At 43.2% G+C, this 24,768-nt stretch overlaps 1 protein-coding gene across 1 annotated transcript; it reads right to left on the bottom strand.

The window, feature by feature from the left end:
* Nucleotides 1–1,822: 1,822 nt before the first annotated feature.
* ago1 (argonaute RISC component 1) lies at nucleotides 1,823–24,683 on the bottom strand. The gene is made up of 19 exons (XM_033640636.2): nucleotides 24,222–24,683; nucleotides 19,846–20,032; nucleotides 15,685–15,805; nucleotides 13,987–14,168; nucleotides 13,209–13,345; nucleotides 12,737–12,871; nucleotides 12,370–12,457; nucleotides 11,031–11,178; nucleotides 10,791–10,910; nucleotides 10,576–10,698; nucleotides 10,251–10,384; nucleotides 9,748–9,932; nucleotides 8,647–8,806; nucleotides 8,319–8,409; nucleotides 5,985–6,179; nucleotides 5,255–5,389; nucleotides 5,065–5,166; nucleotides 4,679–4,878; nucleotides 1,823–4,192 (listed from the first exon to the last, which is right to left on the bottom strand). Exons 1-19 carry the CDS (start codon nucleotides 24,244–24,246, stop codon nucleotides 4,084–4,086), a joined length of 2,577 nt encoding a protein of 858 aa, XP_033496527.2. The 5' UTR covers nucleotides 24,247–24,683; the 3' UTR covers nucleotides 1,823–4,083.
* Nucleotides 24,684–24,768: the final 85 nt, after the last annotated feature.

Below are 24,768 nucleotides of genomic sequence, written 5' to 3'. Positions count from 1 at the left end.
GGGACGTGCCCGAAACATCTCCAGCGGGAGGTGCCCAGGAGGCATCCTGGTGAGATGCCGAAACCACCTCAACTGACCCCTTTGGACATGAAGGAGAAGCGGCTCTACTCCGAGCTCCCTCCGGATGTCCGAGCTCCATACCCTATCTCTAAGGCTGAGCCCAGCCACCTCACAGAGGAAACACTTGTATCCACAATCTCATTCTTTCGGTCACTACCCAGAGCTCATGGCCATAGGTGAGGGTTGGATATGTAGATGGACCAGTAAATCAAAAGCTTCGCCTTCCTGAACAGAATACAGTTCTCCGATATAACAATGATTACTTACTGTGACCATGTTTAACTGAACGTGGAAAAGCTGAGACATACTGTTGACATTGCACTTGTTTTTCTGAAGACATGTAAGGCTGTTCATCTGTTTTGTAAAAGGATGAATGTCTACAGAATGTACTTGAAATTTTTTACACAAAAAAGGGAAAATATTGGAGCTGATGGAGGTTATTGTGCGATGGTTTTATTGGTCCGGCCCATCTGAGATCAAACCGGGCTGTATGTGGCCCATGAACTAAAATGAGTTGGACAGCTCTGAACTGGAGTTCTAAAACTCAAAATTGTGATGTCATAGGGTGTCAAGTCTGGAGCTGCTCCACTGACAATGATGGGGGAGATGTTCTAGATGAGACTGAGAGCACTGACTGAGAACATTACAAGAGAATAAAGATAATTTTGGTATAAGAAAAAAGAAAACACTGTGTGTGTCCACAAAACCAAGCTCCCATTCATTATCTACGGAGCAGATCCATACTTTATTCTGTGTGCCATCACAAGTTTAAGACTTACTTCTTTGATTTCGCGGTTTGAAAGTAGCTTATGTTCACTAATATTGATTTAACTTTCTTAGGTGGTAGAAGTAACATACTGGAATTCTTTTTTAGGTGGTGTTCCTCTTTAAGTGTAGATAAAACCTAGGTTCAGGAGCAGGGCTACGCCTCAACCACACCTTGATGATTATCTGCCAAGCCTGCTCATACCTGGTCAACCCATCCTGCTCTTATTGTCTCAGATTTCTCGACCCACCCTCCCTTTCCCTTCCCTTCATCCATCATCCTCCCTACCTCATCCCAACCAACATTCCTTCATCCGCTCCTCCTTTCTCCTCTCATCTCTTCATACTCAATCTGCTGCATACCTCTCCCATGTCTCATTCTAGGTACCGTCTGGGGGGCCTGTCATCAGCTCGGGTGGAAAAACACCTGTGACAGAACCTCCACACTAATACATCCTCCCAGATCAGCCTAACAGAAGACATCCCTCCTCCATGTTCACCCCCACTTACATTCGTTCCCCTGTCCTCAACAACTAATACCGCCTGAATTACAATTAAACATCTGAATGACATATTGTGGCGTGGTCCTTGCTGGTGACCTAAAATCCGAGCAAACAATATAGTATTAAATTTATACGCAAGTAAAAGACAAAAACGACAGGAGTAATAAAAAACAATTTTATTTTCTTTAAAAAATAACCCGCCCCAACAGAGTTCCCATACTATCACATACAGAGCCAAAATAATATGCTTCCATGTCCTTTCATTCAAATCTATTGGGAAGTGCTATGACAAGGACTGTTCTTGATCAGTGGCTTCAATATTGCTTAGTCAGACAGTGAGGCTGTGTGGAGAGTTGTAGACTCTCCAGTGTCCACATGATGCATTTCCAGGGTGACTGCCATTTAGTCTCCCCCCTTTGCAAGGTGCTTTGTGGCTTCAGTGAGTGAAGAACTGCATCTGGTTTCAGTGATACTGGGAAATGCCCCCTGACTGATTTTTCTATTTTTTTTAATTTTTTTTTCCCAGCACAGAATGAGGGGTAAAACATTGGCCCCGACTGTGAAAGGCCCGGCAACTGGTGAGCCAAAATACATAACAGGTTAATATTATATATTTATATATACAAATCACCTTGGACACAATGAAGGATCAGTAAAACGGTGTACAAAGGCATTTTGATTATGCAAGTTAATAAACATGATTTAAAAATCAAACTCATCTGATCTCTTATCTTTTGATCCCTTTCAGCTCAAAGGGGCTCCGACCATCAGACAAGATTTGAGGCGCTTAAAGGGCAACTGAGGTGGAATTTTGAGACTGTCTCCACAGTGCCCTCTTAAGGATACACTCTGACACTAGTCACAATATTCATAATAATAATGACAAAGGAAAAAAGCAGTCCTTATAACCATTACACAATCAAGGCAAAACGACTGACAGGCAGTGGCGAGCACGAGGCTCCTACCGCTAAGGAAACCAAAATAAGGTGGCTCAGAATATCCAGTCATAAAAATAATCACATGCTTTTTTTTTTCCATAAATCCAGAACGTGACTAGATGTAAAGGCAGGGCATATCATGTAGTAGTAATAGTGGCCCATCCTGTCCAATGTAGCAACCCCCTACCTGTGCCGCCCATGCACACAGAGCACCAATGGGGATTGGCTAACACAAGCTAGGGGATTGGGGCAGGGGATGCTGCAGGTGTGTGACTTCAGAAGTGATGATGGAAAGGGAGATGAGTGACTTGGCTTTGAGGGAAATAAGTGGACAAGTGCATTTGAAGAGGTTGGTCTCTACATGCTAAGTAAAGAGACGAAGAGGGCAGAGAGGTGTGTGCTTCTGCTATTCAGGCCATGAGTTGTAAATGCCTGCAGAGGGAAGAGCTTTGTGTCAAAACGGGAACAAGTGTGTAAAGGTACGCAAAGAAGTGCGTGGGAAGTTTAGAGTGCACTGCGTGGCGTCATCTCCACTGATACATGTCGGAATGTGCAGAATGATCGGAGCAAGGTCGGTTGCTGAATGCGAGTTCAGCTTTGCAGCACTTAAGTGTTCACAGACTTTATATTTGCCTGCATATAAATCTACAGAGGAGTGTTGACCTTGCCTATTGCCCTAGTTACCTCTTTGTTCTGAAAGCTATGCAGGTGTGGGTGTGAAAACTTCAAACTACTCTGTGTCAAGCCTCCAAACAGACAGGTCTCACCATTTTGAAGGTAAATCGATAGGTAAATTAAAAAAAAAGTGCCTCGTAAATCCTAAAAGAGCAACGCATACAGAAATGAAAGATTATCTTCCTGTTTAAGTGCCCCTTTTCCATTGGTTGGCATAACTTTTGGCTGGTTAATAATGCTGGTTTAGGTGCATGGGGTGCAAGTATATTTGATACACTCTATGCAAATGGTCCCTCTATTGTTATGCTAAGCTTGCCTCTATAGGCTAAATCTCTCAGGGACTGACCAACCAGCACAGAGAGTGCGGCAGGACTTCTCTCCTGTAACTACGATATGCTACACCTGCTCTTTCTGTCTCTGCTAAAATAAAGACCAGAGGGCTAGCCTCACAAGTACTAACAAACTCTTATGTGCAGGACTGGTGGCACCTACATGCTAACACTAAGTGCTAATGTACCATACCTCAGACTCCTCAAGGCCGTTTAAAAAAATAACATTATTCAAAAACATTAAAAACATGAATGTAGTTCATGATAACGATAAAATGATATATGTAAGTGTGCGTGCCCAGTACCACCCCTCTGGAGGACCCCCGTACTTAAGGGGCTTGGAACACTGGCATCCGGCATTTGGATGGGTAGAGAGGCAGCATTGTGGTGGCAGTTAAAAAAGTTTTTTGTGATTTTTTTCTTTTTTTTTTATCGCCTACTTTCCTCCCATCCGTATTGCATACTTACATACACAGGAGTGTGAAGGTAGCGTACAATACAATTACATAATAATAATACCACGTTTAAAAATTCAACATAAAAAGAGCAATAGTCCTGGTAAAGTAAAAACAACAAAATGACAATAATAATAATATTCATAACCTTTTGAGTGCATGAGGCTGTAGAGTCTGTGTTTACAGGTGAAGGGCCTTTTGTTTCTTGGGATTCGGGTGAATGACTGGCAGGTCTGTGGAGTATGTGTGGTGGGCAGTCATTGGGAATAAGGGATGGGGATGAGGTGGTCGCGGGCCGTGTGCCCACTCAGGTAGAAATGAGGTGGGAGGGGTCGATGGTGGTGATGGTTGATGGAGCTCAGGCGAAGTACATGGTCCTCAGGGTGTCGTGGTGGATCTGAACAGCTTTAGCCAGCGCCTGGGGGTCCCGACCGTTGCTCTGACCAGACACGTGGCTGCCCTCTCCACTGCAGAGAGATGACAGGGGGAGAGGTTTCAGAAACAAGATCAGCGACACAATACAAGGCAAATTTGGCAACAAATTAGAATGGTACTGGCCAGGAGCATTATCACTGAAGGGAGCCGTAGCAATGGGAAAGGAGCACCCACACAGGAAAGATAAAATTACAAAAAGGTATGTAGACCTTGCTATGGTGTTTTGACTTGACAAGAGCGACTGGTAAGACCCAGTCAAGATGGTAACATGAATGTCTGCGTCATTATTTCCACAAGTCTCACCAGTGACACAGTGCCTCAAACTTGGGGTCACTTCATGTGTAGACAGTGTTGCAAAAAGTTACACTAAGACTGATGTGCTTTAGGTTTCATACAGTATATTACATCATTAAAATTTTCCAATCGTTTTGGGTCCTGACAATGTTGGGAACTAATTACCGTGTCATAAGCAATCAGCGTTTTACAAACCCCGTTACAGCTTTCATATCCACACTGACCTGTCATGTTCTTTGTCCACCAGATGGTAGCGGGCGCGGAAGGCCACGAGACGAGCATAGTAGGCTGGCGCAGGGATGGAGACTGAGCGGGTACAGCGCACATAAGTGTGGCACAACTGGTAAGTTAGAATCTGCAACTCATCAGCCGTGAAGCGATTGTCGTCCCATAAGACGTAGTAATGAGACGGCCGGCTGGTACCCTGAAGACAGAGACAAGGCAGTAAAAATGAGATGAAATGTAGAAGCAAATAACTGGCTGTGTAAAACAACCTAACGTGATATGTAGGGTTTTACAGTCAAAGGCACTCACACTTATTGTAATCTACACAGGGATTTTAAAAACTTAATAACAGAGCGCTAAAACATTCTGTTACTGTTATTATTACCTGTATGCCTGCATGGCTGCACAGGTAGAAGTCAAACTCAAAGGGATGAGTGATGCTGGTGTCCACTGTAGTCCCTGCAGGAATATTCCCACTCTTCCCAATCTGTCAGAAGACAACACACAAGATGGTTATTACTGGACATATGAAAACAATTATTTAAGAAAAAAATGTTAGAAAATAGAAAGCCTACCCTTTCAGACTTGTCAGCACAGAAGAGGCGTGTGTGGTGGCGTTTCTGCACTACAATATAGGTGATGCCTGGCTGATAGTCTTTCTCCAACTTGATGCATGCATCTCTGATGGCCAGGAGTTCGTAGTGGAGAATCTACACACGAGAACATTGTTTATTAGCCAGCAACATGTTATGCAAATGACGTAATAAGAGCTAGGTATTATTACACATTTAGGACAATCCAATGGACAGGCAGGACAAAATATCAAGAATATGTCAATATCATGATATGAGACTAGATATTGTTTTAGATTTTGGATATCATAATTCAGATTCAGATTCAGAACACTTTATTAATCCCCGGGGGGAAATTGTTTAATATCATAAGTGCTGTCTTGCTGTCTGCTGTCCTGGTGTTACATGCTGTGGTGTGTTTGTGTCTCTGCTCTCTTGTGCCTCCCCGGGTCCCGCCCTCCCCTTCTTGCCAAGTAGAAGTTGATTGAGCACACTGGTGCCCACTTACTCATTGATGACATGATAATTAAATGTCTGAGGAGCCAGGCAGACAGTGCCAGTGGGCTAGTCAGCAGCGTTCAGTCTGTGTGTTGGATGGTTGTGGTTTGATAGTGTGTACTGAAATAGTTGATTTAATGGTTGATTTGTGGAATACTTGGCTAGCTATGACTTTCCTATTTTTGAGAAGGTAGTTTTCAGTCAATCGGTCTCAACTACCATGATGTCTTATTACCTGCGGCAACTGTCCCTCAGGAACTCCATCTCTGTAGAAAATGATCCTGGTGGGCTTGAATCGGGTCGACTTGTAGAACTGGATCAACAGTTCACGCACCATGTACGACAAATCTTCAATGATCTCTTGCCTGGGTCTCTGGACTCGCACTGTGGCACAGTATCTGCTGGGATGAGCATCCATACTGCCTACCACCTGGAAGAGAGAGGGGCACTGTCACTGTTTGTGGTTTGATTCTCGCTGGTATCACATGTGGAAAAAATGCAGTATTATAAGGTGAAATATAGAGGCAAAAAATCATGTTAGTGGACTACATTTCAATCGACTTCATCCACTGTTATCACTCCTTTGTCCTGACATGCATATCTGTACGTTAGCATCCCCTAGAGGCCGCCACTAGGAAGTATTAGAGGCTCAACCTTTTATTTTCCTTCCGTCTAATTCTTCCGCTGCACTACTATTAGAATTTTTTCACCAGTTTTCTCCTCAGTCGGGAGGATCAAGACAGGCCCACTCTCCTCTCTCTCCCATCCTCTCTGCGTGTGACTCGAGCATTTGTCATAATTGCTAGGCAACAACACAGCCAACCGCAGCTGAGCCGAGGTCAAGGGAGGACGAGGGTTGACGTCATTTCCTTTTTAAATGTGAGTCAGTGATGAGCCATTCGTTTCCCTTTATCCCTCACTACCTCCTCTCTTGCTACGTTCTCTTTTCTTCCTCCAGCCTCATTTGTTGTGTATCCGAGTCTAACCAAAAAGTCAGATTGTGTGCAGACTGCGTTCCCTCGTGAAATGGACTTCCAAAGCGAGGCATTTACGCCTAATCTAATGCATCAGAAATTAAACATAACAAAGCACTGCCACAGTTCTTCAGGCTGAATTGGTTATTAAGTGGTATGAGCTGCCTGAGAGTACACACTACTTATTAAAGCTGTAAATTAGGGCTGTGATGGTTTTAATGAAAATGCCAAAATGAATTACAAATGCCCATCTCATATCAGCAGAGCATAAGGTGATGAATTCATCTCATCAGTCAAAATATACAACAGTATCTTCCCATTTATACTGCACAGTCATGTTACCATAACAGTCTAACTGATAATAACGACATACATATAAGCTGAATGTGATGACACCTTCTCTACAGTGTTTTAATTACCTTTTTGTCTGTATTATAAATCAAAGCTCTTCTGCCTCAAACATACTATTTGCACCTGTGAGATTCTTCTTTTACCTGCATTGCTGTGCGCCTTGACCTCCCAGTGCCGCTGTCACCAAGCAACCACGACCATGTGTGTTTGCTTTTCTATGACATCTTGAGGTCATTTGCATTATTTACATGCCCTTGTTGTTGTTTTTTTTCTGATTTGCCTATAAAAAAAAGGAGTGCCCCTGCCAACTTAGCATCTGGACTGCCATCAGTGAAGCTGCACCACACTGTGGCAATTATTAACAATTATTTAGATTTCTCACTTTACATAACGACTTATTAATAAACAACAAAAAAAGTTTTTATGGCTTTGAAAAGGACTGAAAAAGAGAGAACAAGGTTTAAATCCCCGTGCTGACAAAAGTCCATTGTTCTTGTTTTGATGCGTTTTTAGCCATCTGTGTGTCGGAGCTGGCACAGAGCTGCTGTGTCCAACATAAACAGCAGCGGTGGACAGAACCTGTCTGCCATTCATGCAGATAAATTCTGTGAAATGTATAAATTAATTACTCTGACTTGTGGGTGTATCTGTAACAACTGGCAGCCAAGTGCTTCAAGCTGCTGTTCCTCTTATAACTGCCACGACCACAGAAAACACTCTGACTGTATTGAAGTCAAAGAAAAATACTTCACTCTTGAAGTAGGACGTCAATAATTTTCACAACAATTCAGGTCTCGAAAGGCAATTTTCTATTCTTCTAATATGTGTCTTGGTGCCAGTTACAGAGTTATAATAAACCAAAAGGTATCTACAGACAGCAAACCTAACCCTGAACCTGTGGGTAATGTCAAACCTGTTGTTTTGTTACAAAACAGACAAAAATTACACCAGCTACTGTTACAACGAACACTAATTTCCATAACCAAATAACTGGGCTTTATTTTGATTATCTAAGCAATCATTTTGTCCCTAAATAACAAGTAACAATGACAAGTCACCTTTACAAGTCACCAGAGCCAAAAGCACTCCAGTGTCCCCCACACGAGCTTAACTGCCATGCCCTCGTTTGACAAGCAGCCCAACTTTGTGTGACACGCAGTAGGTGCACACTTCCTTCCTCTTCCTCAGAGTGTGTTCAAGGTGAACTGGTGCTCTCTAATGAAGGTGTTATTTCTGAGACTTACAGCAGTAATGGAGGGCTTCTTGCCATCTCCAGCAGGGGGGTGCGTGACGTCTGCTCCCAGGAAGATAACCGGCTGCTGAAACACTGCTGACCTGAGAAAATGAATGAAGTAGCAGATGCAAATTACACTTGCTCATAAAAGCAGCGTGGAGCTGCTATTGAGGAGTTGTATTATCAATGTCACAAGCTGAAATGCTGAAATGGGTCAATATACAGCAAGTCATCCAGCAGGAGTTTGCAGGCTTTGAATACTTTAATCATCTGGAGTGAGTGGGTTACTCAAGACTCAAACACCTGTTCATATATGTGCAGTAGTATTACAAACTCACCGTTGGTGAGGCACCAGAATGTTGTTGATGCCTCCCAGCTTCACATTGATCTTGAGGCAGAGGTTAGAGAGGGTTTGAGGTGACGTCTTCACCACGTTCTTCACCTGGACACACTGCGTGGCCATGCCCAAGAGGGTGTCCCCCACACGCTTTACCTCCGCTAAAGGGGACAGTTTGGAAATGGGACGTGAAGAACACCATGATGCTAAAGGACTCAGGGAGTATTTTGTTAAGTTCAGCTTTAAAACAGTCTGTCTTGATGCTTCTTGATGGTGATGGTTTAAAGGGACAGTTCATCCCCAGATCAAAAATAAATATTTTCCCTCTTACCTGTAGTGCTTTTTATCAATCTACATTGTTTTGGTGTGATTTGCCAATTGTTGAAGATCTCAGACAAAAAATACATTCGATAAACTCAACAGCAATGTCTCTTTCCAGAAATAATGACCTGGTTACTGAAGATAATCCACAGACCTTGTTGTGAGCAGTTTCATGTGGAAACTTTTTTCTTTCTACGACACTACATCCGCCAACTGTGTCCCCGCACAGAAGGAAGCATGCACCTATTCATGGACAAGAGGCTTGTGCTTGTGATAGCGTAAGATGTTAACATTAATGGCATCCTCCTCGGGTGTGCTTTAGTGTTAGCTAGCTCCGAGGAGCTGGGTGAGCTAGCAGTAGATGCAGACTTCCTGCTTGCATGATACTATTGGATTATCTTGAGTAACTGTGTTATGATTTCTGGAAAAAGACATTGCTGTTGCGTTTTTCAAATGTATTTTTTGGTGCTTTGAGCACCACAAGCCGAGTGCCCTCTGGTTCCATTATATTTGAGAGAAGGCAGACATCTCTACGGTCGATATCTCCAACAATCGGCAACTCACACCAAAACAGACCGATAAATAGCACTACAGGTAAGAGAAAAATATACATTTTTGATTTTGAGATTAACTGTCCCTTTAACAGCAGAGTGCAACTTTAAATGAGTTTGTGGTTTTATGGCTATTTTCTAAGAGTAATTTCAAATTCGTCTGTGCAGAAACAACAGCAGATTCACATCATGACAGACTGTACATCCAAATAAAAAATGACACAGCCTACCATAGACAGGGGTTTTTCCAGGCAGAATGACGATGATGAGCTGCAGTCCAGAGTAGGTGTTCTTCAGGTGTCTGAACATGGGCTCTACGCTGTCCGCTCCCTGGGCGTATTTACAGAAACATGGCTGGCCCTGAATCGGCATCCCAGCATCCTTGGAGATTTTACGCAGCTGGTCTGTGAAGTTCCTGAAAGAAAACCAGAGTAGTTGAGACAAAATTCAGGAATCAGTTTCATACTTTACTGTTGTTTTGTACTGTACCCTGCCTTCTGATTAGGAAATATTATTGATTATATGATAAAGAAATGAATCCCTGTGTTTGAGATACCAAATGTAGGCTAAATATGGCACTGTGGATGCACATTTCTTCTCTTGCTAACAGCCATGTTAACAGTGAATCTAATGACTCACCACTATTCAATGCAAAACAGCCAAAGAATGTTATGGGGAGAATTATTTAATTCCCCTCCATGATTTCCCGCTGTTACTTCTCATTAACACTTACTTGAGCACCTCTTCTCTGCACTGTTTCTGGGGGGCAAAGCAGGCGATCGCCCACACTTTGATCTCGATGCCATTATAAAACTGTTTTCCCCTCATGTCCCACACTCCCTGGTTGGGGGTGGCGATGGCACGGTTCTGTGGAGGAGAGGACCAGAGGAGAGAAAGTTTAAACTAAATGAGGTCAGATCCGCTGCAAAATTATGTATGCTACTGTGTTAGGGAAAAATCGCAACTGAAGGATTATAGTTTAGAGTGTCTCTATTCCCAGACTCCCCATCATTACTCAAAACTGTTTTCAAAAGAATAATGAATAAACCATGTATTACCCGTCCTCCATACTGCAGGATCGGGGCTGGAAGCACCCTGCCCGTCACCTCAGCCATGTCATCTTTCACCTTGATCCCAAACTCCTGGATGTACGGGTCCAGGTTGAAGTTAGCATTCTTCATCTGTGAAGAGTAAAGTAGATCATGCATCATGTCTCACAGTCTTACATACGTTGCTTTTTACTGTTGTTAGATTAGTTGTCTCTACAACTCACCAGCCTGCTGATCTCCTCTTGTCTGTCGGGTGCGGAGCGAGCTGTGGCTTTGATCATAGTGGAGGTCTGATTATCTGTCAGCTTCTTGATGCATCGTTGACCTGCTACAATGTTACACACCTGGAACAGGTAAACACTGGTGATTCACATGTGCTAATCCTGGATGTATCTCAAAATAGCTTTTAAGTCAGTGTACATGAAAACTGTATCACGGTTAACGATGCTTGAATCCTTCCTCACCTCCAGAGGCAGGTAGGTGTGCTTCTGCTCCTGCCCCACCTGTAGACAGGGTAGGTGGGGGTATTTTAGCTGCAGGTTGTACTTCTGCTTGAAGTACTGGGCCACTGTACATTCTACTGTCTGCCCACTTTCGAGCTGGAGGGGAAACCTGGTAGAAAAGACGAGAAACGTGATCAACTGCTGTGTGACTTAATGAAAAGATGAGGAAGTCGCTTTAGCTGAGGGATTTTGAATGGATACACCCCTGCACGGTCGTGAGTGTGTGGCACATCTGTGACCTTGTACCAACAAATGTTACTGTCATCGAAATGAATCACCAGCCAGTTCCTGATCTGCTGATTCATCCAGGTTGATTTTAAAATGTTACAGGTTCTAACAGGGCCCCGACGCTCTGAAATGACCTGCCCGAGGATATAAGGCGGTCTGAGTCAGTGTCTTTGTTAAATCCCTTTTAAAAACGTACTTCTATCGGAAACTATATCCTGAGCTTTCTATTTTATCGCTATCTTATTAATGTTATTTCCCATTTATTATCTTGATTTTAGTTCTTTCTTATTTTTTGTTTTATTCTGTGTGTTTTAAATGTGTTTTATTTATTGTACAGTACTTTATAACTGTGTTTTGAACGGTGCTATATCAATAAAGTTTATTTTTTTGTCATAACAATCACAACTTATTAGAGTCCAAAGTAAGGTGTTAAAATTGCTTGTTCTGTTTGAACAACAGCCATTAAATACAGAAAAGAAGAGCAAGCACTTCTTACATTCTCCTCCCACTTCCTTTCTTTCAAACAACTCTGTGATATCATTTAGTTGTGTGTATATGATGAACCTTTTTTACTATACAACGAGGGGTTCCCACCACAGAAACTCGCCCAGAGTATCGAGAACTTATTGAGGAAATCACAAACTTTACCTGCATTCCAATCACAAGAACTAAGGGTTAATATAGTTCCTCTGTCAGAGTCCCTGGTGCAAAGAAAGCGCCAGAAAATGAGTCAGATAAAGAGAGACAGAGGGAGAAATAGTCGAGAGACCAGTGAGTGAATAAGAGAGTGATGGTGAAAAACAAAGTGTGAACGAGAGAGAGAAAACTTTAACAAAAACAAAATCCGAGTGTCGACGGTGAAGACAGACGTTTGAGGGATTCAAACAGTCATGCAACAGTAACTACAGAGACCAAGAGGATGTGTTGCTTCCTCGTGTGTAAAAATGCAAAACAAAGGTGGCATTTGAAATAAATGCCACCTTTGTTTTTTAATTCGCTTCACTGTTCCTATTTACCTTTTCTGCATCTGAAGAGCCATGATGATGTAATTCAATACTGTCTGCATACTTACGTCTGGTGGCTGGCAGGTCGTCGGGTGACATTGCATACACGATACTTCCTCTTCATTTGGCCACAGTGGGTCACCTCCACCTTTAGGCCTGGTAATGCCAGGAGTTAGTGGGGTAAAGAGACACAGACAGACAAATGTGATCAAAGCACAGTACTTAAAGAACATCTCATGAAATAACAAACACCACTATCAAAGTTAAGAAGGGAGATTAACAAATGGCAGTAACTTATGGCTAAGGTCCAGGAACAGTTTTTAAATGCATTTGCCAGGTGTCAGGACAGAATCTTTAGACAGAGCACATTTATTTTCTTGTTGAGAGCTTATCATGGTGTGTTTGGAGGGCATTTCACAAAGGCCAGTAGCTTACCTTTAATCTCCTTGGTGAAGCGGACCCTTTGCGAGTCTGTGAGCGTTTTGGGCTGCTCATCGATATTGCGAATGTCCAAAACTTCACACATGAACTCAATTACAGGCTGGGCTTTGTAGAAGGCCGTAGCGGACACTAGAGGGTGACAGAGAACAGTAATGAGTCCATCCAGGTGAGAGAAGAGCAACTTTACAAAAGGTGCATGGATGCTCATGACTTTTTCAGGTATCATCGCCATCTAAGGCATTTATCAGCGCCAACTTAATGTTACAAGCAGCCAGAAGGAGGGTTTATTTATGATACAATAACAACAAATCATATGGTGATTGGTGGTTTAAATACTCTTTGGTACCCCAGTAAATCTTGATTCTCACCCTTCTTGACCCACTGTCTGTGCCCAGTCATGCAATGTCAGTAAAAAACAATGAGATCACTGGCTGACTACACATGCTCACTCACTTCAGTGACTCACCATCAATGTTAAGCATCATCTTCCACATGGCAGGGCGCACAGACTGGTGGAAACCAAACCAGACTTCCCTCCCTCCACCCAGTGGGTGGTAGTATCCTTCAGGTGGGGAGAAAAATGAACGACCCACTGGAGTGTACCTAATTGGAGGAAGTGGGGGGGGAGGGGTGGGGGGGGGGGGTGGGGGGTGGAAGTGATGAATGTGCAAAAAAAATTGACTTAATTCAAAGCATGACCTCAGCGTGACTTCATATCCAGTAAAGCTGTCAACTCATGCAGGAGGATTTTAGCATAAGTCAACTCATGGAAGGATTTGAAACCTGCATGCAAAAAAACCAAGATGGAAGTCATAAGAAACAGAGCTGTATTTGTCTGAAACGGACAAAAAAATTGGGAAACATTTTCACTGTACTGACTTTTCCACAAACTGTGGCTTGAAGATTTCCTTTTGACCATTTTCAAGTCAAGTCCTCGAGCCAATTATCTTTATTCCCCTGCTCAGCATTGTTCAGTGGATACTTTCACACAGGTCTCAGCTAACAACTTTTGTTTAGGGAGTGACCCCTGGAGCTATGATGATCTGATGCGTGTGAATGGAACAACCCAGTAAACCTTGCTAGGCTGCACGGTTGACAAAAACATCGCTTTCCAATCTGCTTTAACGACGTATGCATATAACTGATTATCTGACTAAACAGAGAGTGTGACAGAGTGTTGCAATACGTGTATTAGTATGTGTGTTTGTGTCTCAGAGAGAAAGGGTTCATATGGTGTCCTGTACCTCATAGAGGCTAGGTGGCGCATGGCCACGTCCAGGGCTTGAACCGAGTCGAGGGGGACCTGCAGCCGACCGCTGACCAGAGTCTCCTGCAGCAGGCGCCATGACACTTTGGCCAGCCAACGGATGGACACCTTGAAGATTCGGTCTTTACCCTCACCTGGGATGGTTACCTCGAAATCCACCTGGAGAAAAAGAAGACAAAAAGAGCAGAAACGGAGAGGAGAGGTAAAGAACAAGGCTGAAGGGCAAGAAGAACAGTAACCAGAAAATGAATGATGGCCCAAAATCAGATCATCAAACTGTGCAGTACACTGGAATCTTTATCTTTATCTTTTTGTATAGGACTTATTATTCAAGAGGGTATCTTGCACTAAAAAGGGGTGGTTCGAAAACGCCTTGCCTATTACACATCACTTACAAGAATCCATCCAGCCTGATCACCTATAGTTTGCATTACAACACACCATGAGACTGCATGGTTTTGCTTTCCTGATGGTTTTGTTTCCATTGCTGTTTGAGCTCCTAAATATGACCATATGTGCTGGTACATGAGTCTGAAACTTGAAAGAAATTGTTTGACACACACTTAAACGATTTATTGTCAAGAGTTGGATAAGACAACTAACACCACTCTTAAGTTTGTAAGGTAAAGCTGCAGCCAGTAGCCCATTAGCTTAGCTTAGCATGAAGACTGGAGACTGGGCAAAAAGCTAGCCTGGCATCTGTCAAGAAAATCTGTCTTTAGGGAACTAAAGACAGATTAGTAGTCTACTTTAGACTACAAACAGTTTGGCCATTACTGTGAGGTTGCCAGGCAACTAGCAGAGCTTCCTCTGGACAGACTCAGGCTAGCTATTTCTGTGATTCCAGTATTTAAGCAAAGCTAAGCTAAAAGACTTTGGCCTAATATCTTTCCAAACTTTCAGACTATTCCTTTAAGAAATATCAGAAAGCATTCTTACTCAAATACACATTAAAGGCGCTCTATGCAAAACTTATGGCGTATGAGTTATTGGGACATGGTTGTCAAAATGAATGTGGCAGAGCTGGTGGCTAGCAGCCAACGGTGGTTACTGCGTACACAGTGCTCAGCAACAGTGTTGACAGAGCTAACGGTGTTAACTGAGGAGAACCAGCAGGTGGAGGCTATGATAGGTGACGCCATCCCGCTATCAGTGGTCACCACAAGTGCAGTTTGGAATGGAGGCGATGAGCTAGCCAGTGGGATATTCACATGATCTAACATGCACACATGGCCAGACTGGCTTACCACAACAAACTACAGAGAAGATCGGATTATAACACACACAGGGTGATGTGACTTCATTCTCTGCTTAGGATGCCATCACACCACTTTATCTTTACAAAGCCAATAGTGGTGTGCTGCTGTATTAATGCTCTGACTGTTGCAAACTGAATCTTTAAACTAGAAGCCTCCAACCAGACGGTGACAGTGTTCCATAAAACAGCAGGTGTTGGTGGTTGTTATAAATACAGGGATAGACATATGAGCTCTGCGGGAGATCAATAGCACTTTCTATTCAGTGTTTTTCATATAACCCCTTCCTCCCATGGAGAAATATTTTAACTCTCATTCAGACAGGGCTTCAGATTGATTTTACTGATCCCTGAGGAGGAATTAGCTGATGATAATGGCATGGTGTTACAGTGTAAAGCAAAACCACTGCAAACATCTACCTTCTCACTCCCAATAGGAAGTGCTAGCACCGTGTAGATGTTCTTCTTGCCGTCATACACTGGCTTCCTGTCGCCAAAGAGCTGGGGCTTGAAGTGTTGCACCATGTATTCCACCACCTCCCTGTAAAAGGAGACAAAGACAAACACAGTACGGGATTAACATGCGCAATAAAATGAGAAGGGGCCCCTGCTCTGCCAATTAAACTCACTGCCTGATCAGGGGCAAGGCGGGCAGGGGGGTGCTCTCAAGATGATAGAATATTGATCAAGCAGGATGCAGCTGTTGGGTGATATATCTCATGGTCACAGGGGGAGAGGCAAGGACAAAAAGAGCGAGGGTGTGGTTGGGGGGCCACCATTCAATGTACGGTGCCTTGGTCTTCATATGTGTGGGGGATGAGGAGTGGTTCTGAAAGGAAAAGGTCAAAGGGCTTGACCTTTGCATGCCTTCTTGGACCCTTTGTCTCGCACCCTAAAACCAAAAGAGACCCTCTCCCGTTAGAGAAGGTGGTACGAACCCACACAGCTTCAGGGATACTTCTTTAGAATTTCAAGTTTTCTGAGCAAACAGCTAGGAGATGACCAATTTGTTCATTTGTTTCTGTTCACATCCTTGTTAATCAGGAAGACAACAAAGCTCAAGGACTCTCACAGAGCGCTCTCTTGTCTTTCTGCCGAGATCTTTAAAGATTTGAACAAAAGATTGCTTGTTTATTTAAAAAAAAAAAAAAAGGCAATATGAGGACACTGGTATTCGGTCAAGGCTGTTTTAATAGACAGAAATAAATAATGTTATTCCTTTCAGGTTTTGAGAATAGTAATTATTTGGTCTTGAGGAAATATGCAAAAACAAACAATACAGCTAATTCAGTAAAGCTGCACAAGTCCGTATAAAACTGTCAACATTAATGGCTACTCCATGTTTGTATAATAACAGCTGGCTTCAAATATCCAGATGCCATTTTTGTTCAGAAAGAAAAAATACGAACTATCCATCGATTGATTCTAACTTCACCATCCTACACCAGATCTTTCTATATAATTATTGATGGTTCTCCAGAGGGCCAAGGCAATCAGTAAGCCACACTGGGACAGTAACCCTGAGAGTTCACGGACTGAGCTGGTGCCAAGACATTGACAAAAAAAAGTTAGCCTATATATTATATTCCTGCTTCTGGGCTGTCCCTGATACCTGACACACCACTCCAAATACAAGACAACTGTGGAATATGATAACCAATCAAATCTAGTTGACAGCTATCTCATAGTGTGACACTTCAATTTAAGTATAAAGCAGAGTAATAGAGAAATAGCTTTCATGCCTTCATAGATGGGCAAATTCTCCCAGATCAAACATGACGAAACAGGGCTGTAAGGCAGACTTCCCCTGTGAATTCTGTAATTTATGGTTATGTACTGTTTGTAGCTTGAATTAAAGTAATAAATGTGACAAATCATAATCACAGCAGCACTTTCTTGTTTTTCATTTGTTACAGCTGTTACAAAAATGGATGACGCCAGTAAAAACCATCAAGGGATTAATAGTTTCATGAGAAAAAAAAAACACTGACGCTTGCAAGCATGCAGGAAGTAACACAGCAACTCCTGCTAGCCTGAATAGTTCTGCATGATCCTTAAAGGAGACCGTCTCTTCACAGTGAATAAAAATATACTTGAAGGACTTTTTTGCAAGACAACGCCTATTTTACTCCTGCATCTAATTACAAAGTTGATTGGAAAGCCACTTACAGGATGTTTATTTGATTCAATGATAGTCTTAGAACCCTTCTAAAATCAGTGACTTTATCGAGACTTTTCACACAACCATTCTGATTTATCCTGCATCAGACAGCAAATGATTCAGCCACCCAATATGAGGGCTTCTTCAAGCACAATCTGCAACGTAAACACAAGCCAAGGTGAAAGGGTCAGTTAAGTTAGATTCACTTTTGACTCTACCATCTGTCCAGTGCAGTCACTTGGGCAGAGCTGGTGTAGGAGGAGAAACCTCCCTACTGCTTAATATAATCTGAGACCCATGAGTACTTAAAGGGAAACTTCTTTTTTTCCCCAACCTGGACCCCATTTTCCATTTTTTGTGTCTTAGGGACTAATGTGGACAACAAATTTTGAATTTGCCCTGGTATAGAGCAATACACGTCCACTAAAAGTGCTTGTTTTTGCCACTAGCATGCTCAGATTGTTATTTCAAGTGTCTTGACAGCATTATGGAAAGGACTCTACAGAGAAATAAACCTTTTTCTGTACCTTTCACACAATCCTGTCTGTTTTTATTTGTCTTCCTTCAGTAACCCAACTCTCGCGAGACTATAGGATGACATTTCTTAAGCGAGACTTGGTCAGACACAGTAACAAACAGACCAGACCAAGCAAAAGGCAAAGTTAAAATGTCTTTTTTCTCTCTAGGGTCCTTTCCATAATGATGTCAGACACCTTTAATGACAATCTGAGCCTATCAGTGGCAAAAATAAGCACTTTTATTAGACGTAAACTGAAGGTGCGCCATTGCTTTGAAGAATTACATTGCAGCCTGTTTCACAGCTGCAGCGTTCTATCATAATACTGTACCAGTTTCAAAATTGTTGTTCCCATTAGTCACTTAGACACAAAAACATGAGACAACAGGATCCAGGTTGAAAAATATATATTTTCCCTTTTTGTCTTTGGACTTTTATCACCTTGCTTTTTGCTCTTCAAGGCCTGATGAGGAGTCACACTAGGTATGAAGCACAGGGTGGATGTTAGCTAAAGTTTGGAAAATACATTTCATTGCCTGAAAATATAAGGAACAGATAGTAAGCTTCAAGTTTTTTGCCCCCAGTTTAAGGGACTCATAACTTAACACCTACTTATAATGCATCCTAATCAAATATTTGTTTTCGTACATAACAGGGATGCATGGTGTAAAGATAACACATATTGGAAGGACAGTTTACCTCAAAATTCCTGTAGTGCTGTTTATCAGTCTAGATTGTTTTGGTGTGAGTTGCCAAGTGTTTGAGATATCGGCCATACACATCTGACATCTCTTTCCAGAAACTATGACCCAGTTACTCAAGATAATCTACAAACCTTGTTGTGAGCAGTTTCATGTAGGAACTGTTTTCCTTCTACTGAACAACACCCGCCAACCATATCACCGCACTGGGAAAGAGGATTTCAAGAGTTTTACTGAGCTTGCTAACGTTACAGCTCAGCAAAGGAGTAGGCATTAACGTTTATATGTCACACTATTATGAGCCTCTCGTCCATGAGTAGATACAGAAACAAGATGGTGAAAAGAAAATAGTTCCTACATGAAGCTGCTCACAACAAGGTCTGTGGATTATCTCGAGTAACTGGGTCATGATTCCTGGAAGAGATACTACTGTTGAGTTTTTCAAAAGTATTTTTTATTTTTGCCGCTTTAAGAACCACAAACCGAGTGCCATCTAGTTCAATTACATTTGAGAGAAGGCAGACATCTCTACAGCCGATATCTCGAGCACTCTGCAGCTCACACCAAAACAATCTAGACTGACAAATAGCACTACAGGTAAGACGAAAAATATGTATTTTTATTTTGTCGGTAAACCCTCCCTTTAACATGAGGGTATGTCTTTAGATGGGTTTATGTTCTTGTGGTAATTTCTGACTTGTCTCTGCAGAAACCGTAACACTCTCATCATGACTGAGTGTATATCTGACAAAAAAAAACAAACTGATTTTGGGGTCAACTGTCCTCTTGAAGCTGGTAAGACCAAACGATGTAAGGCATACTTGAGAGTTGGAGAGCTCTGCTTTAGCTGCAGCAGAATTATTTATATTATTTTCCCCACACAGTAATGTGGTAATCAGCCATTGAAAATAAATAAATAGTTGTTACAAAGCTATTGTTGCTGCGTCCTGAACGACTGACAACACAGTGATTACAAGTGACTGTTGGGCTTTCATTATCCAATTTCAAACTGCTACACGCTGCAGACATTTCAGCTGCTTGTTGACTTCTTAAAATGCATGCCTTGTTGCCACAAGTCAATACCCACATGACAACTGACAAGTACTGATCTTTCCAAATAATGCAGGACATCACAGACGAGACATGCAAGAAACAGTGTGATCAGATAAAGGTGCAACCACAGTCGCCACATGTTCTATTACCTGTTGACTCTCCGTGGGCACTTGTCGGGCTTAATGTCCACCTCATAGTGATACACGTCCATCTTTGGGATCTCCACCTCAAAGTAGTTCGCCAGCAGCTTGATGGGCTTGCCCACGGTACCCATGCCTGGCCGGCGGGGGGCATGGAACACCTGCTGCAGGGGTGGGGGGAAGACCCCCATGGGCACTGGACAGACAGGGGATAGGGAGCCATCGACAAGGACAGGTGACAGGTGACAGAAGCCGGCAAGAGGGAAGGAATGAGGAAAGTGGGTGCGTGCAAAGCAACGGCGAGAGCAGAAAAAGAGCAAGTCAAAGCAGAGGAAGGGCACAGGCAAAGCAGGCACACAGGAGATAAAGAACGGTTAAGTGAGAAGGTGGCAAAGGAAGTGGTTGGGAGTAGCAGAGGACAGGGCAGAGGGGGCGAGAAATGTGGCATAAGTCAGGAAGGAAGTGTGGGCAGGGGCCAAGAGGACATGATAGGTGGACATCAGAGTGGGTGGCAGGAACAGGAAGAGGGAGAGGGAAGATAGGAAAAGAGAGAAACGGTGAGAATGGAGCCGTTAAAGAGCCAAATGTGCATTTGGGGCCAGGCAGAGGGAGAGAGGTATGTTATTTATGTGATAAGATAAAGGGTGGTGGAGGAGGATATTGACAAGGCATGAGGAAGAGGAGGAGAACCAGATGAGGTCAAGTGAGGATGGACATGGGGGAAGGGGGAGGATGACAGAAACAGAAATTATGGGGAGGAGGGAAAAGGAGTACGTTAGAAAACAATCCTATTTATGTGGCAAAGCATGATTTTTGAAGGTTATTCATCACATGATCTTAAGTTTTGTCGTGCTTCTGATCACATCCATGTTTTACAGATTACCAACAATTATAAAAATGTATTGACTGTTGATTAAAACGATCATTTTTAAGACATAGAGGGCTCTGTGAGCACACGACTCCACTATTATTTGACATTTTGTAGACCGAATGAAAACGATCACAAGTTGCCTTAAACATATGTTGCACTTTCCAAATAGGTGTCATTTCTGAGAATGTCTGATGTTTCATTTGTTAGTTATTTTTCAGTGGGTTAAATTTAGCATTTGCTTGTATAATCTAGGCCCAAAAAAAGCAGGATTTCCCTGGCAGAAACAGCACTAGGTAGCCAACAACATCCAACTTAATTTTCACTGACTAGCGACCATCAGAGTCCACACTAGCACCGTGTCTTAAAAACAAGTCTGAGCCAGTCAGGACGTCTAATACAGAGGGGGATCCTAGACTGGGTGCTAGATGTGAGGCTGACTGTGACTCCTGCCTGAGAGGGGCCCAGTGCCTTAACCTCTGGGTCCCCAGAGAACAGCCCTCCTCCACCACAACAAAGACCCCAGCTGCCCTGCTCCTCCGTCACACACACATACACACACAAATTCACGGGTGTACGACAGAGGGAGCGCCCTTGCTACGGCGAACGCACACCCTCATACACACAAACACAGGGGGCCCCCTCTACATTCCCAGCCTCACCATGGAGACACCACGGCAACACAGCATTGTCATGGATATCAGGGGACCTGTGTGTGTGTATGTGTGTGTGTGTGTGTGTGTGTGTGTGTGGGGCTGTTGGAGGAGATGGGAGGAGGCAGGGTGCCGCCGTGGTCATGCTGAAGAGACCTTGGCCTTTTTGGTCCTGCACTGAGCATGTTCCCACATCAGGCCAAGAAGCCTGTGTATCCCAAACTGGAAAAGCCCTGCTTTAAATTGCTGCTATGGAAATCCTTGGGTCAAACATACCACTCAATCATATGTTTACGAAGCCCTCAAAAGATGCCAAACTGACAGGAAGAGTAACACGAGCCATACGACACAATGATGCTCTGCTTTGTGTGTGTTTGTAAAGTCACACCTCGCCACAAGACATCTGACAAACACCATAAACACAAACACCAGACATGTGTCGACCACACATACAGTATGTGCAAGAGAGCATGTACGTGTGCGAACATGCTGCGTGTTTCGAGTGAGTTGTGATCGTTGCACACTCACACAATGACACACACACTTCGCCCTCATGCCAGTGAAGGCAGATGGTGAGAAACAGAGCCAGCGCTTTCACATATCCCAGGACAATAGCAGTCTTTCCCAGGCGGTAAGACTTAAAGCAGAGCTGCATCATAGCATGAAGACACTCACTTCTTACTGTCTTTACAATGACGTAACAAGAAATAGCTCCGGCAATAAGCCCGGGTCACAGGGGAATGACTACTTTAAAGTCATAGGGGAACGTGTACATTTTTGCGCACTTTATTTTGGTTTGTTAATGGCCAAATCTGTCCGTTTCAAGATTCTTTGCTGAGTCCTGCTGTAAAACAAATTTCAAGCACATCCTCAGTCTTTGACTTCGGAGGCAACAGCAGATCTAGAGTGTAGCTAAGGATAAAGGATGAGTACTGCTCAGCTTAAATGCAAGTACACACTGAAATCGAAAAAATCCATCACAGTGAAATGAGCCTTTAAAATCCCAAAACAGGGAGTGGTAATAAATGTGTACAGGAGATCCCTTCCCTTATCGGGAGATCACAACAGGCCAAGCACATGAATGAGAAGGAACAGCCAATTATGCATCAATTGTTTTGGCCAAACTATTTGGCTCTCTGAATAATTGGCTGTTGACCATGAGCTAAACATGGCAATCAGCTCAATCTTGGAAAATAGCACATTGAATAATCACACTTCAAACACAAAGCAGACTTGGAGATGAGGGGCCTCGGGGACCCTTCCCCCATCCTAAAAAATAAAAACAAGCCTATTGAACTGAATGCAAGCTTCAGTGTCTGGATTGACAATGTAATTTCAATCTCAGGCGTACTTGTGCAACTAAAGAAGACATCCAAAGAGGGTTCAGAGATAGTTAACAGGGTGATTTAGTTCACAACACCTCTTTACACAAAGACATTCAGTATATAAACTCTTCCCTTCAAAAGTACAACACAGATTCAAGGCTTTATTATTAATGCCAGGGTTCAAGATTTTCCACAATAGGTGGACTTCAGACCTCGGCGTGAAGCCAAACATTACCTAGTGTGTGTTTTAATTGCCTGCTTCCACACCTCATTCATGAAAACTCCTACATGAAGATCATCACTGGCACTGATAAGCACTCACTGTAAATCTGAACGTGTAGGATGCAGAGCAAAACCCCACACCGCATGCAACTCTAAAAACAGGTTCTGTCAACTCTAACAGCAGATGTGCAAACATCCGAACTGAGGATTATTTTTGGTTCACGTGTATTAATAATTCATCTGTCTCTGCAGATGTTAGGCCATGGTCACCCGTGTGTGCATGTAATGCATAGGTCTTAAACACTTTTTTGGCAACCATAACCTGTCAGTGAAAAGGGAGGCTGGTCTGCTGTGTGGGGTTCTGTCAGCTGCTGCTTGAAGGCGGGCTTCACCTCCATTGTTTCTCTGATGGACTGTTGGACTGCTGGATTATATATCTATTATGTATCCCTTGTTGTATACATTGATATATTATGTTATGCACTATGTTTATACTATATCAAACTACAGTTACACTACACTTACTGCGTTACATACACTGCTTTTATACTGCTATAGGCGATACTCTGATCTATTTCATCTTGTGTTATATTGCTATACTACATATTATGTGATATTATATTACAACTTTTTACTTTTTACCATATCTCATGTCCCATGCATTCATTATTTATCATATTATACTTCATTACCTCATTACATTTAGATTTTTTCCATTGTTTTCTGTATTATTACATATTATAATTCTATATTAATGAAGACAAACACAGACTTGCTGACTCTGTTGTCACTTAAACCATACTACTGACACTTTACCATGCAATTTTGTCTCCATATGTTCTTGAATAGTTTTCCTACTTTGTATTTGTATTCTCTCCTTATTTAACTTCTTATATAGCCTACTTCTTGTTATTTATTCGTTTACTTATCTGTGATATTGCTGTATTTGCTTATATCTTTATCTGTATCCCTCCTCACCCAGATCCCACGACCTCCCTGCCCCCGCGCATGGCCGTGGATATTGTGAGCTCTCCAAAAGGCTTGTCTTTAGCTATAAATCTGGATAAATAATAACCCTCTCCACAAAGTCTTGTGCATGCAGACTGCAAGAGAGCCCCCTCCATCTCCCACTCTCTCCTCTGTAAACGTTGCGATGCAACAGACAGGGTTGTCACCAAGCCTCCCTCTAACATCCCCCTGACGCTAAGGCCAGGCTACGGGTGCCCCGTTTTTCCAACTGCAGTCTGTCTCTGCAGCTGTAAATGTGGGTATCCGGATTGATAGTGTGTTAAAGCACTAAAGTAAAAATACACCTACCAGCGCCAGACGGTCCCGGCTCCATCCCATTCACTTAGCCGCGCGGGTACAAGCTAGCTTGTCCGGGGTGCTGTGGCCAAACCGCCGGCCCCTTCAGGCTGGAAGCGTCTCAGACTTCCAGCCCCCTCCTCTCGGCGTGTAGTCTTCTCCTTTCTCGGTGTACCCCCGCCCCCTGCCCCTACCAGAACCCCCCAGACCCGCAGAGGAGTTGAGGCTAACGGCGATAGCTGCCAGCTGCCTGTCTGCCCGTTGACCCTGGAGGTAGTAACGGTAGAGCTGGAGGGCGATACTGCTTTATTTCTGAGCGCTCTTCCTCCGCGGGGCGGTGTGCTCCTCCCGGCGCCGTGATTTGGTCGATTGTCCGCGGCGCTGTGATTTCTTGACGGTCTGTTGTGCTCCTGCTCACCGTTCAAGCAGGATTCTCCAGCGGAACAAAAAAGGCCAGCCCCTCACCCCCCCAAAAATCTGAAACTTCTTCTTTGCCATTAGAAAGTGCAAAGGAACTGTTGATGAACTTGCTGTCACACCCCAGAGGCGGAAGGCGGAA

This window comes from Epinephelus lanceolatus, chromosome 10 (genome assembly GCF_041903045.1).
Source record: "Epinephelus lanceolatus isolate andai-2023 chromosome 10, ASM4190304v1, whole genome shotgun sequence".
NCBI lineage: Eukaryota > Metazoa > Chordata > Actinopteri > Perciformes > Serranidae > Epinephelus > Epinephelus lanceolatus.
This window is presented reverse-complemented; position numbering and strand designations above follow the sequence as displayed.

Excerpts from the sequence above, each read along its gene's own strand:
- ago1 (XM_033640636.2), bottom strand. The coding sequence starts at position 24,246 with ATGGAGCCGGGACCGTCTGGCGCTG. Across the intron at positions 15,806-19,845 it reads TGCCCACGGAGAGTCAACAG|GGAGGTGGTGGAATACATGG; the intron begins GTAATAGAACAT and ends CTCCTTTTACAG. Across the intron at positions 6,180-8,318 it reads AGAAGCCCTCCATTACTGCT|GTGGTAGGCAGTATGGATGC; the intron begins GTAAGTCTCAGA and ends TCTCTCTTCCAG.